The sequence below is a fragment of the Cloeon dipterum genome, chromosome 3, assembly GCF_949628265.1.
Source record: "Cloeon dipterum chromosome 3, ieCloDipt1.1, whole genome shotgun sequence".
Lineage (NCBI taxonomy): Eukaryota > Metazoa > Arthropoda > Insecta > Ephemeroptera > Baetidae > Cloeon > Cloeon dipterum.
The window spans coordinates 14,374,037-14,388,594 of record NC_088788.1 but is presented as its reverse complement, the minus strand read 5'-3'; the positions used below and the strand labels follow the sequence as shown (position 1 = coordinate 14,388,594).

Genomic DNA, 14,558 nt, shown 5'->3' with positions numbered 1-14,558 from the left:
CCGACTCGTCCCCGCGATCGCCCCCACTCCCTCTTATGCAGCGAAAAAATGCTGTTTTTAATACGAAGCAGACTAGTTTAATGACTAATTGCGGCATAGAGCACATGTAGGAAACGATAATAACCCTTTCGCCTTCTACGATACGCGTCTCGCGCGTGCTTCTAATCGTGCACGCGGCTGAGGAACACAATCAGGCTAGACGGGTTTACTAACATTCCTCCTCCTAGTTTTCTTCTTCACGATTACGAAAACGGGACAGGTTTGCAGGAAAACGCTAAATAACAGAGACCTTGGCAATATCAGGGCACCTAAAGAGGAGTCCCCGCGCCAAGACGGACGGCAGTCTGTTTCGCACCGCAGCAGCAGAACTTTCGGCTGGAGCGCTATCTCTGTCTGAGGGATAGTGGCCAGATTCGACGCCGCTTCGACTGCAACCGAATTTTTCCTGCACAAACACAAGTACGTGTATTTTACTCCCCAGGCTACATCTCAGCATTGTGATTTTGTATATTTTGAAAGTAATTATAATTTTAATGGTGCTAAAAATATGTTAAATTTATAACGCCAATTTGTCCTAGAATGAAGTAAAATGATAACTCGATTATTTTGTCCAGTATATTCTGCCAAATTTTACGTCAATCCCAAAACATAATTTAGGAAGCACACAAAAGTTTACAAATTTCATCGCTATGCTCTAACTAATATCTTTTAAATGGCTATACTAAACATATTGTTGATGCATTACGCATTACTCAAAGTATGTTTAAAAATAATTATATCTTACCACTCGGTGGTCATCTACTAGAAAGAATTATAAAGCAAGAGAGGGCACTTAAAGAGACTATATTTCACTTCCTCGTGACGGTTGACTAAACGAGCTCTTTTTGGGCGCAGCTTACGCATTTTTATACCTGGTGAGCAATATCATAAATTTATGTTAGTTACCTTGCGAGTCAAATTAGAGTTCGAGGTCAATTATAGCTGAGGTATTAAATTTAATTCCACGCGATTTTTAAGTTTCAATATCGTTTCCAATTTTACAGTTTTCGAACAGCTTCTTATTCCCTTATCAAACCCAGAAAAAGCTGCAATCCTAATAAAATTTTAATTTGCATAACCAACTTTAAATTTCCAAATTTGGGGTAATCGTTACAATTTGCGGTTTCAAAACAATCATAATGCATTTATTATCTTCAACTAAGGTAGCTACGTTGGGATTGGGAGCTGAGGCCGGTGATCACTCCTTACGTTTGTAGACGTAGATAGGCGCAAATTATGGAAATAATATTTGAGCAACACGTGCGACAAAATCCTTCCTAGTCGATCTGCTAATTGCAATTAGTCTTTGACCATATTGACAAAAGGCTGTGTTGATTAACGTGCATATATAGATCAATGAATGAAATATTTATTTATGAATTTTTTTATTGAGGAGCCAAAAAATCAGGGTGCATTTTTAATTTCGTTATTTTGATTGATTTATATTGTGACGTGGAGGTACAAAATAAATTATTACACTAAGAAAGCCAAATATTTATTGAATGGTCTTCTTATCATCTGATTAGTTGTTTACTTAAGTCTAACACTGAAGGATATTATTTGCTTTCACTTATTTAAAAAATAATAATAAGAAAAAAACACGTTGCAATGAGTAGAACTTTGCTCCCATTCTCAATTAAATGATTAAAAAATAACTTCCGTAAAGAGAGTGATATGCAAGTTGCTTTACGACTATGTGCCAAGTGCAAGTTCAGGGTCTCCACGCTGTTCGTTCACGCCGAGATAATGTTTCTTACTTCCCTCACGAATGCTACTTTCCTCACATATTTAGCGGTAAAAATAAATTTAAGAAATACAAAAACTGAATTAAGAGGAAAGAACTTCTATCATTATTTGTCCTTCATTGCATTTTCGATTGCCTCACCCGAGAAAATCTTTTATTCCCATCAATACTGCTATCAAGGTGCAATCGCAATCATCCGCTCATCAAGCCTGATTGTTTTGCGAGAAAATAACTCAATGGTGATACATTGTAATTCGAAACACTCAGCTGCGTTTTCACGCAGAATATTTTATGCGTCGCGAAGAAATATAATAAAAAATTGATATTTCTACTCTTATTTCTACCGCGCATTTGTTGTGATAATGCTGATCAAGACTAGATTGTTAAAAATGCCTCTAATATCAGGAATCTCAATAATTACTCTCTGTTGCAAAAGTAAATATCATTGAAAATGGCAAAGTATCTAATAATAGCCACGCACATGCAACAACCAATGACAAATGATGATTTTTAGCATCGGACGAGCAGGCAGGTGAGCAGGTCGGAAATGACCTTGTTCGTGCCCTGAGAACCTGAGCTAAAGGTATATATAGCGGCTCAGGCGGGATATGCACTCAGTGCTGCTGGTTTCGCGCAACGCGACGGCAATAGTGTGATAGCGAGCAAACCAATTCGTTTTGGTGGCTCCTAGATCGGCGAAAGTAACCGCAGCTTACTTAATTAATAATTTATTATTTCAACCTTACCAACGCCAAACACACTTTGCCAAAATGTTCTGCTTTAGGAAAAAGTCCGATTCCAAACTTAAAGGTACGTGTATCTCTTATTTGAAATTTCCACATTTGTTTTCAAAGACTGCATCCATTATTCTCGAGTGATGCAGATGCATTAGCACACACATCTTTACATGTCCTGGTTTAAGTGCCACATATTGTAATAATTTAAAATTCAAATTTCTTGGGTCAATAGTTTACTAAATCAAATAAATTTCTTTTCTTTTGTCCATCAACTTAATTTTTATTCCAATTAAAAAAATATATATTATCGTTTTAAACGTAAATTAAATTTGAAAGGTAAAAAATACAACAATTGCATCAAAAATAATATTAAAATGGATGTCTTGGGTCACACCATAGTCATAAAAACGTTGTAAACAATGTAAGTAATTTAGTTTGCAAACCAGGTAATAATGGTATATACAGATGACATTAATTTTGGTAAAAGATTTGCTGCACAATTTAATTTTTCAATGTAATTTCTGTAATAATCTTAGCATCCGAACTAAAAGTATCTGTAAACACAATTAATTCCAATAACAATTGTTATCTTAAAAAATAAATATTTCAAACTAATTTTAAAAGCTAAAATATTTTATTAAATTGTATTAGAATGTGCTCTTTGTGTAAGTAATTGAATCAAAATATTTTTACGCTTTTATGGTTGCTTGAATAAGTTACTAGTGTGTTGCTGCCCTTGTTTGAGATCTAAACAGCCCAATGACACATAACCGTGACCACAATCCTATATGCATAAATAGCAAAATCTAGTTCCTGAAGCGCTGCATCTCCAGCAGGGCGGATTATTAACCGGTTGACTCGCATTCTCCGTTTTCCAAGCTTGTCGAACAAGTTTGCAAACGGGGAAATAATGAATGATCCACACATCTCACGCGCTAGATGAGTCTCTTGTCGCGCCAAGTTCATTGCAAACTAGATCCAATTGCTCTTCCTGTATCGGCCGGTGTTGCCGGTGTCGAGCTGCCAATTTCAAGGAGAAAATCGGAAAAATATTGTAAAAACAAATGGGTTTTCCGATGTTGTGGAGGAAAATATCCGCATTTTGCAAGCGATGGAAGAAGCAAGTGGAATAATAATAATAAAAAAAGCTTTGACCTCTGGCGCGATATGAAATATGCAGTCGCATACGCAGCGCGTGCGGAATTGTTAAATGAAGGAAAATAAAAGGCTCTCAATGCGAAAAATCGCAATAAATTGCGTGCCTAGCGTTCGTAATCCTAATTTTGCAAGGCTTTTGTAAAGCTTTCCTTTGAAACAAATATTAAAGTTCCAAGGGTCACTTTCCCTTTATCAGAAAGGACGCGCGGCGAATGTAAAATAATAAACAGTTCCCGCCGCTGCCGAAGAACTTATGAATTTAATCAGATGCGTTGCCAGCTGGCACAAATACAGTGCTCGCGGGCAGTGACGTTTTGTATCGTCAACCGCGGAGGATGCACCCGAAAGTCGGCCTGCACATCGTGCTGTTGATTAATCAGGAAAATGCGGTTGCAGAGATGCTGAGCGAGTGCGCCAAACGCCTGCTGTGGATCCTGGTCTGGATCGCCGCTGTCATCGCGCACCCTTTCGTCCGACTGGCCAACCTGCGACGGCCCAAGAGCCTTCCTCGCATCCGTAATCCGCTGCTGCTCGAGAGGGCGACCACCCTTGCACACAAAATCCGTACCCAGCAGGTGAGAAAATATTTTGCTCTTAATAATATTTAATTTTGTTTTGTTCAGCGTTTTTATCCTCTGGGAAAAATTAGGGGAAATAGTTGAACTGAAATATTAAAATATTTTGATGAAAAGAATATTTTAAATTGATCAGTCAAACTTTTAGCTTGGAAAACCTTCAAATTTTCCACTAGTCACTTCACAAAATACTTCAATCATGTCAAAGAACAAATTACTTTATTTGTTTCCTTTCAAAACTCAGACTATTAAAACAAAGAAACCAAGGATGTACTATTTGAAATATGCATATTAGACTAGTCTTGACCTTGCGTCGAGATAGCTCTTTGCTGTGGCAGCAAGCCGCGACTCTGTGACACAAACGGATAACCTCGTTTTGAATCCCACTCTTAGCGGAATAAAATACACGCGGCTACAATGCGCTTATCGAGCTCGTGTTTGATATTCATTCACTTTCATTCTTGCCTAGTCACTTCCTTGATGCCAGCAGTTCCTTAGAAATGGAGGAAGAGTTAATTACACACACACACACACACTCAAAATAACAAAAGGGCAAACAACTCTGTCATTCCCTTAGAAAAAAATGCAATGAGCGCGTAACTTCATACCACATCACTAGCAAAATATAATTACAATTAATGTCAAGGATTAATCATCATGAGAGTGTTCTTCGCAGGTTACCAGTGAGGAAGTAATGAGAGCATTCATCGCTCGCACCAAAGAGGTCCAGCCACAACTTAATTGCGTGGTGGACGAGAGATACGAAGAAGCCTTGCAAGAGGCTCAACAAGTGGACAAATTCATCCGCTCCGGCGCCAAGAGCGTCGAACAAATGGAAATGGAGACTCCCTTCCTGGGGGTGCCCTTCTCAGTCAAAGAGAGCATTGCCGTTCAGGGTGAGAAACGATGGCGTAAAAATTAACCAAATAAGTCGTGTCCGTGACTGAATGAGAGCCAATTAAAAAAAAGAGTCTTTCAACAGGCATTCATTTATTTCATTCATTTTATTTCGCTTGAATGCCACGTAAAGGAGCCCAAAGTATTTTTTTAATTTAAAGGTGAAAGTTAGAGTTTATCAAAGCTTGGTATATTTTTTGTTGTTTTAAATTGGTTTCGTTTATTAAAAAGCAGTTTTCGGAAAAAAACTATCTTACAAGCAATTAAATAAAAAAATTTCACGTTGAGATTAATTAATAACTTTTATTTAGAAATTTTATTCACCTTAAAAATAAGAATTCAATTAAAATAAAAAGTAATTCTAACCCGATGGTGATTTAGGTGGTCCATAAAATTTATAAATGTAGTAATAAAATAATGTGGTAAATTTTAGGACTGAGCAACACTTCTGGTCAAAAGCTCCGCACAAAGAAAATCGCGGCCCAAGACGCGCGGACCGTGTCGCTGGTGCGCGCTGCCGGTGGTATCCCCTTCGTGGTGACCAACACGCCGGAGCTGTGCATGTGCTACGAGACGGACAACAACAACACTGGTCGCACCAACAACCCGTACGATTTGCGGAGATCGCCCGGTGGCTCCTCCGGCGGAGAAGTAAGCAACTGTTTTTCGCACAAAACACCGCAGTCGGGCGCCAGAGGGCGCCTGCCCGTCGGATTTCGCTTTCTGCGCGGAAACTGACGATCCATTCATTCTAAATCTTAGTTAGTCGGGTGGGAAACTCTTAGTTATATAAGGATTATTTAAGAAATTTGGGAAAATTAAGAAAACTTCAAATTTTTTTCGCAACTTATGTAACTCATAATTGTTGGGGATTTTAGCGATTTTTCGGGGCAGGGATAATTTTTATTTTTCTTAACCTTAATACTCAAAATATTATGGTTGAATGGCCAACGAGGTGCTTGCATCATAGACCAGTTAGCGAATTATCGACGTGAGGTGGCCAACTGCGGCAATGACAGCGTGAAAAAATAATTTTACTATTTGGGTGAACTTGATGGCTGCTGCCGCACGGGTTTTGGTTGCGGTGAAGAAATAATTTTGTGACCAGTCTGTGACCTTGGCACACATTCCGGCCACAGGTCTCTATCGCATTGGCAGGACACCGCCACTATCATTATAATATAATTCGAGCGCGAGCCAGATCGGCCAGAAAAGTGACCAAACAGGTGGATTTGTGTGTCGTGCTTTTGGGAATCAAAACCAGTTCGATGGGCCATACGGCACCAAAATTGTTGTTCACTAGATAAAAATGGAAACAATGTTTTTATAGGGAAGGTAGAAACCTTGACGTGCATTTGAAATTAGATTATTTAATGAAAATGCAATATTTTTAGTGCTGTATAGTTTTTTGAAATTAAGAATTCATCCCTTAAAAATCATATTTAATTGAGGAAATAAATAAGACAATTCTCAAAATAAGACCAAAGTATAACTAACTATTCTGTAAAATCTCTTAGCGTACGAGAAATGAAATAATCAGGGAAATTTACTTTCTAACTTGATTGGTTTCCAAATTAGCCGCGGGGGCAAGCAATTAAAATACAGCTTCAATATAAATAATTTGAATGTATTTGCACAAGAGATGTAATTAATTATTTCGTGTCATAGGCTTGCCTAACGCCTAACTGCCTTTTTATTGGGAGGGTACAAAGCATTATTTAATCTTTAAAACTATAAGTACAGGCAGGTTCGCGAAAAAATTCCTTGTTTTCATTGGCTTCTTAGGGCATGAGAATCACTTTCCTCATATGGGATCAGCCTTCAACAAAATGCAAAATCTCCATGCAGCATTACAAATTTGCGCCAAAATTTTAAAACGTTTTGCTTTGTTTTGCAGGCTGCCCTTTTGGCTTCGGCAGGGTCAGTGGTCGGACTGGCCTCTGACGTGGGCGGTTCGGCTCGTCTTCCCGCTGCATTCACCGGCATTTTCGGCCACAAGCCTTCCCCAGGTGAGTCCCTTTCCAAATGTTCAAGGCCGATGCAGACGCGCGGCCGGCTTCCGCAGTTTTTCTGAACGCGCCCAGAGCTCACATTTAGAGCTGTCTGAGCAGTAACGCTCAATACGGCGAACTGCAGGTTGCATGTTGCTGGGTACTGAGAGAGGCATGCTGTTTTCTTAACTTGAACTTCCTATACAATTAAGGCGGCAAAAGATGTTAATTACTCTGTAAAGGTTAAGGTTCTGTCACGGACCTTGTGTTGACTCTGTCTGCGATATATATTTTGCTCGTTAAGTGCAGAATTTGCTCTACGCTCTGGTGCAATGCAAATTCGAAAATGCACGAGTTAAGAAGCTTGCAGTTTCCAGCTGCCCTTGAACCTGAATGCGTTGGGAATTTTGCGTTTTTGTCTGCTACGCAGCCAACTAAAACTGAGTCTCTAATTACGTCGGCGAAACAAGAGAATCAAAATAATTAAGGAAGCCGTGGGATGCAACGATTTCATTCTTCCTCGCGCCTGTTAAATAATTTAGTTTCATCCAGAGTTAACTTTATGCTCACATGATTGAAAAATACACAGTTTTGCGGGATTTTTAGGAATGTACAAAACTATTATCATGGATTACTTATTCTGTGACTGCGGTTTGATGTTTGGAGAGCACCAAATAAGCACGAAATATGATTAGGTTGAAGGAATTCTGACTTAACTTAAATTTATTTTTAACATTATCTAAAACCAAACGTTTTTATTTGCTGAGTATTCATGTCTAAACTGGAAAATCCCAAAAATAAAATTTTACTATTTTCCGCGAGTTGGGCTTATGCTGGCTGCTCCTTAAAAATATTTCAAAAAACCACAAGCCTACTAAAATGTTTAATACTAATAGATGGAATAATTGTTTTAAACAGCTGAATGTAAATAAAAAAAGATTTTGCTATCTGAAAATTAAAATCTCAGCAAAAATTTAATGTGACAGAGATAAATCCAAAGTCTAATATATCCTGAAGGTTTTTCGCTACTTAGGTTTATAAGGTGGGCACGACCAAGGAAAATAACAAATAAATTATCAAAGATAAGCTACGAGAGCAGGATTTGAACGCCTGCAACTACCGCACTAATCTTTCTCCTTATAATCCGCTCGTGCGGAACCGACCGCTTGAATATTTTTCAATTCGAGAGGGACGAAGTGTTAATTAATTCTCGACCACATTTTTCTAACACCTTGGACTTTTCTAACACCTTGGACTGTTTGCAGGTTTCGTTTCCAACGAGGGCCACTGTCCGAGCTCGAGCGACCCCAATTGGGACAGGTTCTTCAGCGTGGCGCTGATGGGCCGGTACGCGGAGGACCTGGCTCCCACCCTCAGGGTCATGGCTGGCGAAAACGCCGCCGCACTCAATCTGCAGCAGAAGGTACGCAACAATTAGAAAATGCCATTTAATCGGTGAATTAGTGTCAATGCGCGCGCTCGCGGCGTGATGAAAGCAGCAGTTTTGGGCCGGCGCGCCTCGAATTGCGCAACCGGCAACACATGATCTTGTCTCTCGCCAGCGGTGTGTGTTATACAATAATTTTGGGAGGCAGCATAGCAGCAGCACACACTCACACAGCTGCAGCTAGCTAAGTGGAACCGGCTCCATAAACTTTCTCCTCCGCCCATCTCCCGCGCACTTGTTGTTCGTATAGTCGGCGCCGCCGGAATCTTGCTGCATTTTTTTCTGTCGCAATTTTCCGTGCAGATTGTCATCGGTGCCGAGTTTGAAACCTTTTATCACCAACCAAAGATCTGCGCTAGGCACCTGCCGCGAGCATGCTTGGCAATTATCGCGGATTAAAATTTCCCCCGATTCCCTCGATTGTAACCTTTTATGTATGCTTCACGAGTTTATTAAGGAAAATTCTTGAACGTTTTTAGTTTTATTTCCTGCAACACAACCCGTTCACATTCGAATCTGTTCACAAGCTGGTCCGTCCATTAATTTTACGTTCAAGTTCAAACAACTTTTTGGCACTTTAAGGTTGTAAAGTAATATTTTTTGCTGACCGCAGCACCTAGCAATGATTTATACAACTACGAAAACACATTGTCTACTTTCTATTTCATCATATTACGAAGGAATATGTAAATTTCTTCTCGCATCGAAACTTCACTCTTTTAACACAGGCTGAGTGACCTTATTTAATTAGAACTTTCGTCTAGGTGGACCTGAAAGGGATGCGCCTATGCTACGTCGAGGACGATGGCGCTGTCTTCACCCGGTCGCTCGATCCTGAGGTCAGGTCCGCCCTGAGAAAGGCCGTCAACCACCTGGAGAAGTCGTGCGGCGTCAAGGCTGAGAAGGTGAGATGAGGGAAGTACAGTTTGGGCAGCGTTTTTTTAACCAATGTGTCGGTAGTTGTGCATCGAAGAGCTGAAAGACATTTTCGAAATTGCATCCACCATCCTGCTCAAGATGAACGCCGTCGAGTGCATGTTCCAGGTCGAGCCCGGATCCAAGGTGAGAATAACTATAGCGAAAAACGAGTTTTCTGACCCCATTCCGCGACCGGCTGATTTCTCGCGAATATAGCCGCTGCTGCCGGCTCTGATTTGGACAGTCGGGGCTGCTCAATCAGGCTAATTCGTAGTAAACACCGATATGGACCGAAACGTGCCTTGCGATAATTTTGTTTATTGCGTCGGGAGGCACGGCACGCGGCGGACAGACGTGAAATTAATAAATAAAGCAGCTCAGCAGTAGCGCCGAGATCGTGGTTTGCGCAAATTTCAATCTCACAACACGGCAGGTGAACTCTCTCTATTTTAGGTGACTTCTAGCCATAATTGAAGCAGCTTTTGCCGTCGCGAATAATAACCTTTAATTGTCGAAAACGCAGCTAATTGAAAATTGCAGAAATTATGCTTTTGAGAATAATTCTAATGCTACAAATTAAGTTCAATTCTATTAAATGGATTTCTACGAAAATTTTAGGCGTTAAATTTAATGATAATCATTTTTAGGGCTAAATTATTTAAAAGGATAAACAAATTAATTAATAAAGATATGCTTGTTCTCAACTTTCAATTTGGAAAAAATCTGACAATATTAATTAACTTGATTGAAGTGTTGGTATCTATGTTGGTTGTTCCATATTATAATTAAAAAGACAAATTAATGAAGTCCATCGAATTCTAAACATTTCAGTTTGTTGGAATTAAATTAATAAAATTCATCGGTTCGATTTATTTTGGTGGAAATAGCATGAAACGCGTGCAGTATTTTATTTGATCTAAAACATCAAATTTTTTAATGGTAGTATAGTGTTTGCAAATTAAAGACAATTTTCCGCACTGCTTTACTTCCAAACAATTACAACCGTTACTTATTTCCTGCATTCCATAGTCGATGAAATCACAAAGCTGGATTAAAATAACCGCTCATGCACGCGACTAAATTTTTATACTGTTATGCCACATCAAAAAACTCGTCGTTAACTTCCTGCCTTTCAAATTATTAGCAGCAGTTTCACACATTTCGCGCAGCTCGCATGATTTTGATTACTTACACATCGTTAAAAAATGTTTTTTTTGTTCGTTTATTTTCAGGAATGGAAAAGCGTTACCTGGGAGTGGGTTCGTTACTTCGCCTGCATGTCTGACTACACTTTCCCGCCTCTTCTCTATGGAATGCTGAAACGCATTGCAGACAAAGTGTCTGAAGAGGACTTCAGGGAGATGGTATCTTGCAACCAGCGAATCAAAAATATTTTCAAGGTAATAAATTGCGAACATACAAATTTTCAGGTGCACCATGTTTGATATTATCCGAATAAAAAATCCTCCCGGCCTATCAACAGGGCAATAACACTTTGGAATTCGCCCAGAAATTTTGAGCTTGTTAATTTCAAGGCTGAAACATAAATTTATAATTGTGCTACAGAAATCTGCACATGTCATAAAACGTGTTGCTCTGCAAGGAACAAAGTTGGATAATTTTTTTCTCGCAATAATTTGAGGAAGAAAAAACTTTACTTTGACATGTGAAGGTCATGAAAAGAACGAATTGATTTTTAAATACTCTTGAGCCTAGAGCTTATTTATTATCTCGGACACGGTAATTCATTTTGACGGGTCAAGCGGAAACACGGCTCTTGACCAAGGGAGCTTTTTCACAATGCTCGCGGTTGGTGACAATTATAAACGGACGACCGTAGTTGCGCACATTAACGAAGAAGGAATTGATCAGGTGTCCGAGTGGGTCGCAAGGTCGGAAATTAGACGCTCGTTACACTTCCCGCTCGGTGGCATAAAGGTGCGAAGTCAGTCGGCCGCCGGTCACGGTGTATTATTTGCGCAATGGTTGCAATATCTCGCCTCATTGTTCTGCTCATGACAATCACGAGGGGCGGAGGAGCGTAGCCCTGGGTCAAATTGAGCATTGTGTTCGATTTTAGCTCTTTAATGCGTTTGCGACACTCAAACAATTTCCCCTCCGTCACCGGTGATAGATTTCTAAATAATTTAAGGAGCCTTGCGATTGGGATCTGCGCGACGACTTTTTTATGAATGCGGAGATGCCAGTGGCCAATCCTGTGGTCGCAGACTTAAAAGAGGAAAAAGAATATGAAACAATTGCGGTGGGCGGCAAGAAGGATGCGAAAGGAAGAGAAGAATTGTATGTTGAACAAAACATACTGGTTTCATGTCGACTGCGACAAGGTCAAATTTTGCTGTTTAACTGGCTCGTCTCCCTCTCGCCTTGGGTAGACGTGCTCCGTACTTTACGTGCTCAGCTTTTAAGTAAATATTTATTCTTAAAATGGCACGGGACCGATTTTGGTTTATTTCAAGAAGAGAATGTATCCTCGGTTAAACGATGCAAAAATCTTCTTCATTTATGCTGTTTATCTTCCGACTGGTGTACATTTAAAAATAAATTTGTAATGGCCTTCGTATGTGCTTTAACGATTACCTAACGATATTAAACATCTGTTAAGTACCTTAATTATTCATGCTTGACTGCTTCCGGATTTCTTGCTATCCTTAATGGAACATGTATAGCTGAATTTGTTCAAAAGACAGGTCGTCCTTGTTCAATCAGATAAAAATTTTTGAATTATATGCGTATAATTTCCTCATGAGCTTGCAAAGCGCACGCAACAAGGCAGGTGTAAAATTTCATTTGTCACCTTGGCGTTGTCTATAAAAATTTTTATGGACCTAGTTTCAATGCAATCAAAATTGAATTTAAACGTTCGCAGGAGAAGCTGGGCGAACACGGCGTCGTGATTTTCCCTTCCTTCACCGAGCCAGCACTCCTCCACCGGGAAATCTACTACAAATTCCTCAACGTCTCCTACCTGGTGACATTCAACGCGACTGAAATGCCTGTGACCAACTGCCCGGTAGGCATGACCGCCCAAGGACTGCCAATTGGAATCCAGGTACGTCATATCTTTTGCCGAAAGAACTTTTTTTAACTCGCTAATGACGTCGAAGCTCGATTAATTTTTCTCAACTCCAGCACATTGCTGGCGGCAGGAGCAAAAAATCAGAGCTGCTCTCAGCAAACGCATTCATAGTGCTACCATCAATCTTGTCACGTTTTTTTGCGATCCTGCCCTTGGTTGAAGGTGAATGTCAAAATCATTGTTTTTTTCCTCAGGTGGCCGCAAACCCTCTTCAGGACAGACTGACCATTGCTGTGGCCGAGGAGCTGCAAAAGGCCTTCGGGGGATGGGTCGCCCCACCCTCCGACGAGAAGGAGACGGTTTGAAGGCCGTCATAAAGAAAAAACGGCTCCAAACCACCTGAACCGTGAGAGGGCAAGAACGCATTTTAAATAGCTCGAAATAAATGGGCCCTATAATATAAATCGAGGAATTTCACCAAAGGATTAGGAGAGACACACTGTGAACTACAGATTCGAGTTTGGACACTTTGAATATGCCGTTCGTTACGGTAAACAGGATCTCTCCTCAGCACTTAGGTCGATTGTGCTGTACCTTTGCTGATTTTTGAGGGCGAATTGTCGAGTTCCTGTTCAGAAACCGATACCGCGGTTTGGGACGGATCGCCGAAGAATTCGCAGCTCTGTCTTACGTACCTGATTTGAGACCGACTCCCTGAAAAGCCTCGTTCAGGAAGTTAATCGCACTAAAGGCCCTTACTTGAATGTAATTTTGAGGCGATGAAATTGCCCAGACACGTGTATGACCCGAGAGATAATTGTTGTTACTTTTATAGTCGTAAGAAGAGACTGCAGTTTTTACCCAACGACCATAAAACATGAATATGACAATAAAGACAAAAGAAAATCAATCTAAGTGCCAGCTTATTATTTCTCTCTACCCTGATTGCATGTATTCAGAGTCTGCGGGGGACGATATGAAATAGCAATTAACTAAAATACCACCCGAAAGGTCAAGTTCAGATTTATTCGCGCCGTATTGGCAGCGTCAGCGAGCGTTCTGCGAATCAGAAATTGAAGGCCGAATTAACACTTCTTTTGCTGCTAGCTCGCATAAAATTGGAAGTTTCTCGCTTGAATAGTTTTTATAACACTTGACCGAAAAATTGTTAAATAAATAATATAAGAATGACGTCAAGCGTGCGCGAAGAGCTACGTAATTGCGGACAGAAAAAAAGCGGACCACACAATGGAAGTCGCACGATGAGTTTTAGTTTTTGTCTCGAGTCTGGTCACTCGGCTGCGTAGATAGTTTGAAAAAAGAAGCATTCTTATTCAACCGGTTCGCGAACGTTCCAAGAGCAAAAAAGTGCATTGGTTGGTTGCGCAATATTCGCATTCAAAGCGAATGAACTGCTGCCCTTCAAACATATTTATGTTCGCTCGAACTTGCTATACATGTTAAATTTTCAAAGATTAATAGTGTCTGTATATTGTATGTCTGGAGCCGCGTTTTATTACACCTTCAACGCGGATGAGCTGTGGTAAAAAAGGCAAAGTGATTAAATTATTATAAGCGTAATAAATATTTTGAAATCATACCACTCTTCTTTCAACGCGGACACTGTATTTTCCATAATTTGTTAAGTTATTATTAACAAAAATATCCTACAGTAAATTTATAAAATAAAATGTGTTAATTAAACAAACACTCTTGGCATAACCTTTTAAATTGTGAAAAAAATATATTATGCAATCACTACGCTACGATAGAAGTTAAAAAAATAGCATAAACTGGTTGATATTTCAGTACAATAAAAATTAAGTTATCTGTTAACATACTACGCATATTATTTTTATTTCATTTCGTTATTCAGACGAATGGAAAATTTCACAACTTTATGAGAGCGTAACTTCATAGGAGCCGGAAATTTCGGTTGTAAATAGTCTTGCTTCTATTTCACCTTGTGCTGTTTGACATCATTTGGTGTGAGCAAACATTTTTTGAACATTTTT

At 39.7% G+C, this 14,558-nt stretch overlaps 1 protein-coding gene across 3 annotated transcripts; it reads left to right on the top strand.

Moving 5' to 3' along the window:
- The first annotated feature begins 310 nt into the window (after nucleotides 1–310).
- Nucleotides 311–13,458, top strand: LOC135938547 (fatty-acid amide hydrolase 2-A-like). 3 transcript variants are annotated; one of them, XM_065482232.1, is made up of 11 exons: nucleotides 311–459; nucleotides 4,075–4,253; nucleotides 4,930–5,149; nucleotides 5,584–5,801; nucleotides 7,048–7,159; nucleotides 8,407–8,564; nucleotides 9,353–9,493; nucleotides 9,549–9,650; nucleotides 10,739–10,906; nucleotides 12,394–12,576; nucleotides 12,798–13,458. In XM_065482232.1, exons 2-11 carry the CDS (start codon nucleotides 4,077–4,079, stop codon nucleotides 12,906–12,908), a joined length of 1,590 nt encoding a protein of 529 aa, XP_065338304.1. In that variant the 5' UTR covers nucleotides 311–459; nucleotides 4,075–4,076; the 3' UTR covers nucleotides 12,909–13,458. The 3 variants fall into 3 exon arrangements, with proteins under 3 accessions (XP_065338304.1, XP_065338303.1, XP_065338302.1); XM_065482231.1 differs by lacking the exon at nucleotides 311–459 and adding an exon at nucleotides 2,395–2,593; XM_065482230.1 differs by lacking the exon at nucleotides 311–459 and having other exon boundaries at nucleotides 3,999–4,253.
- The last annotated feature ends 1,100 nt before the right edge of the window (nucleotides 13,459–14,558 follow it).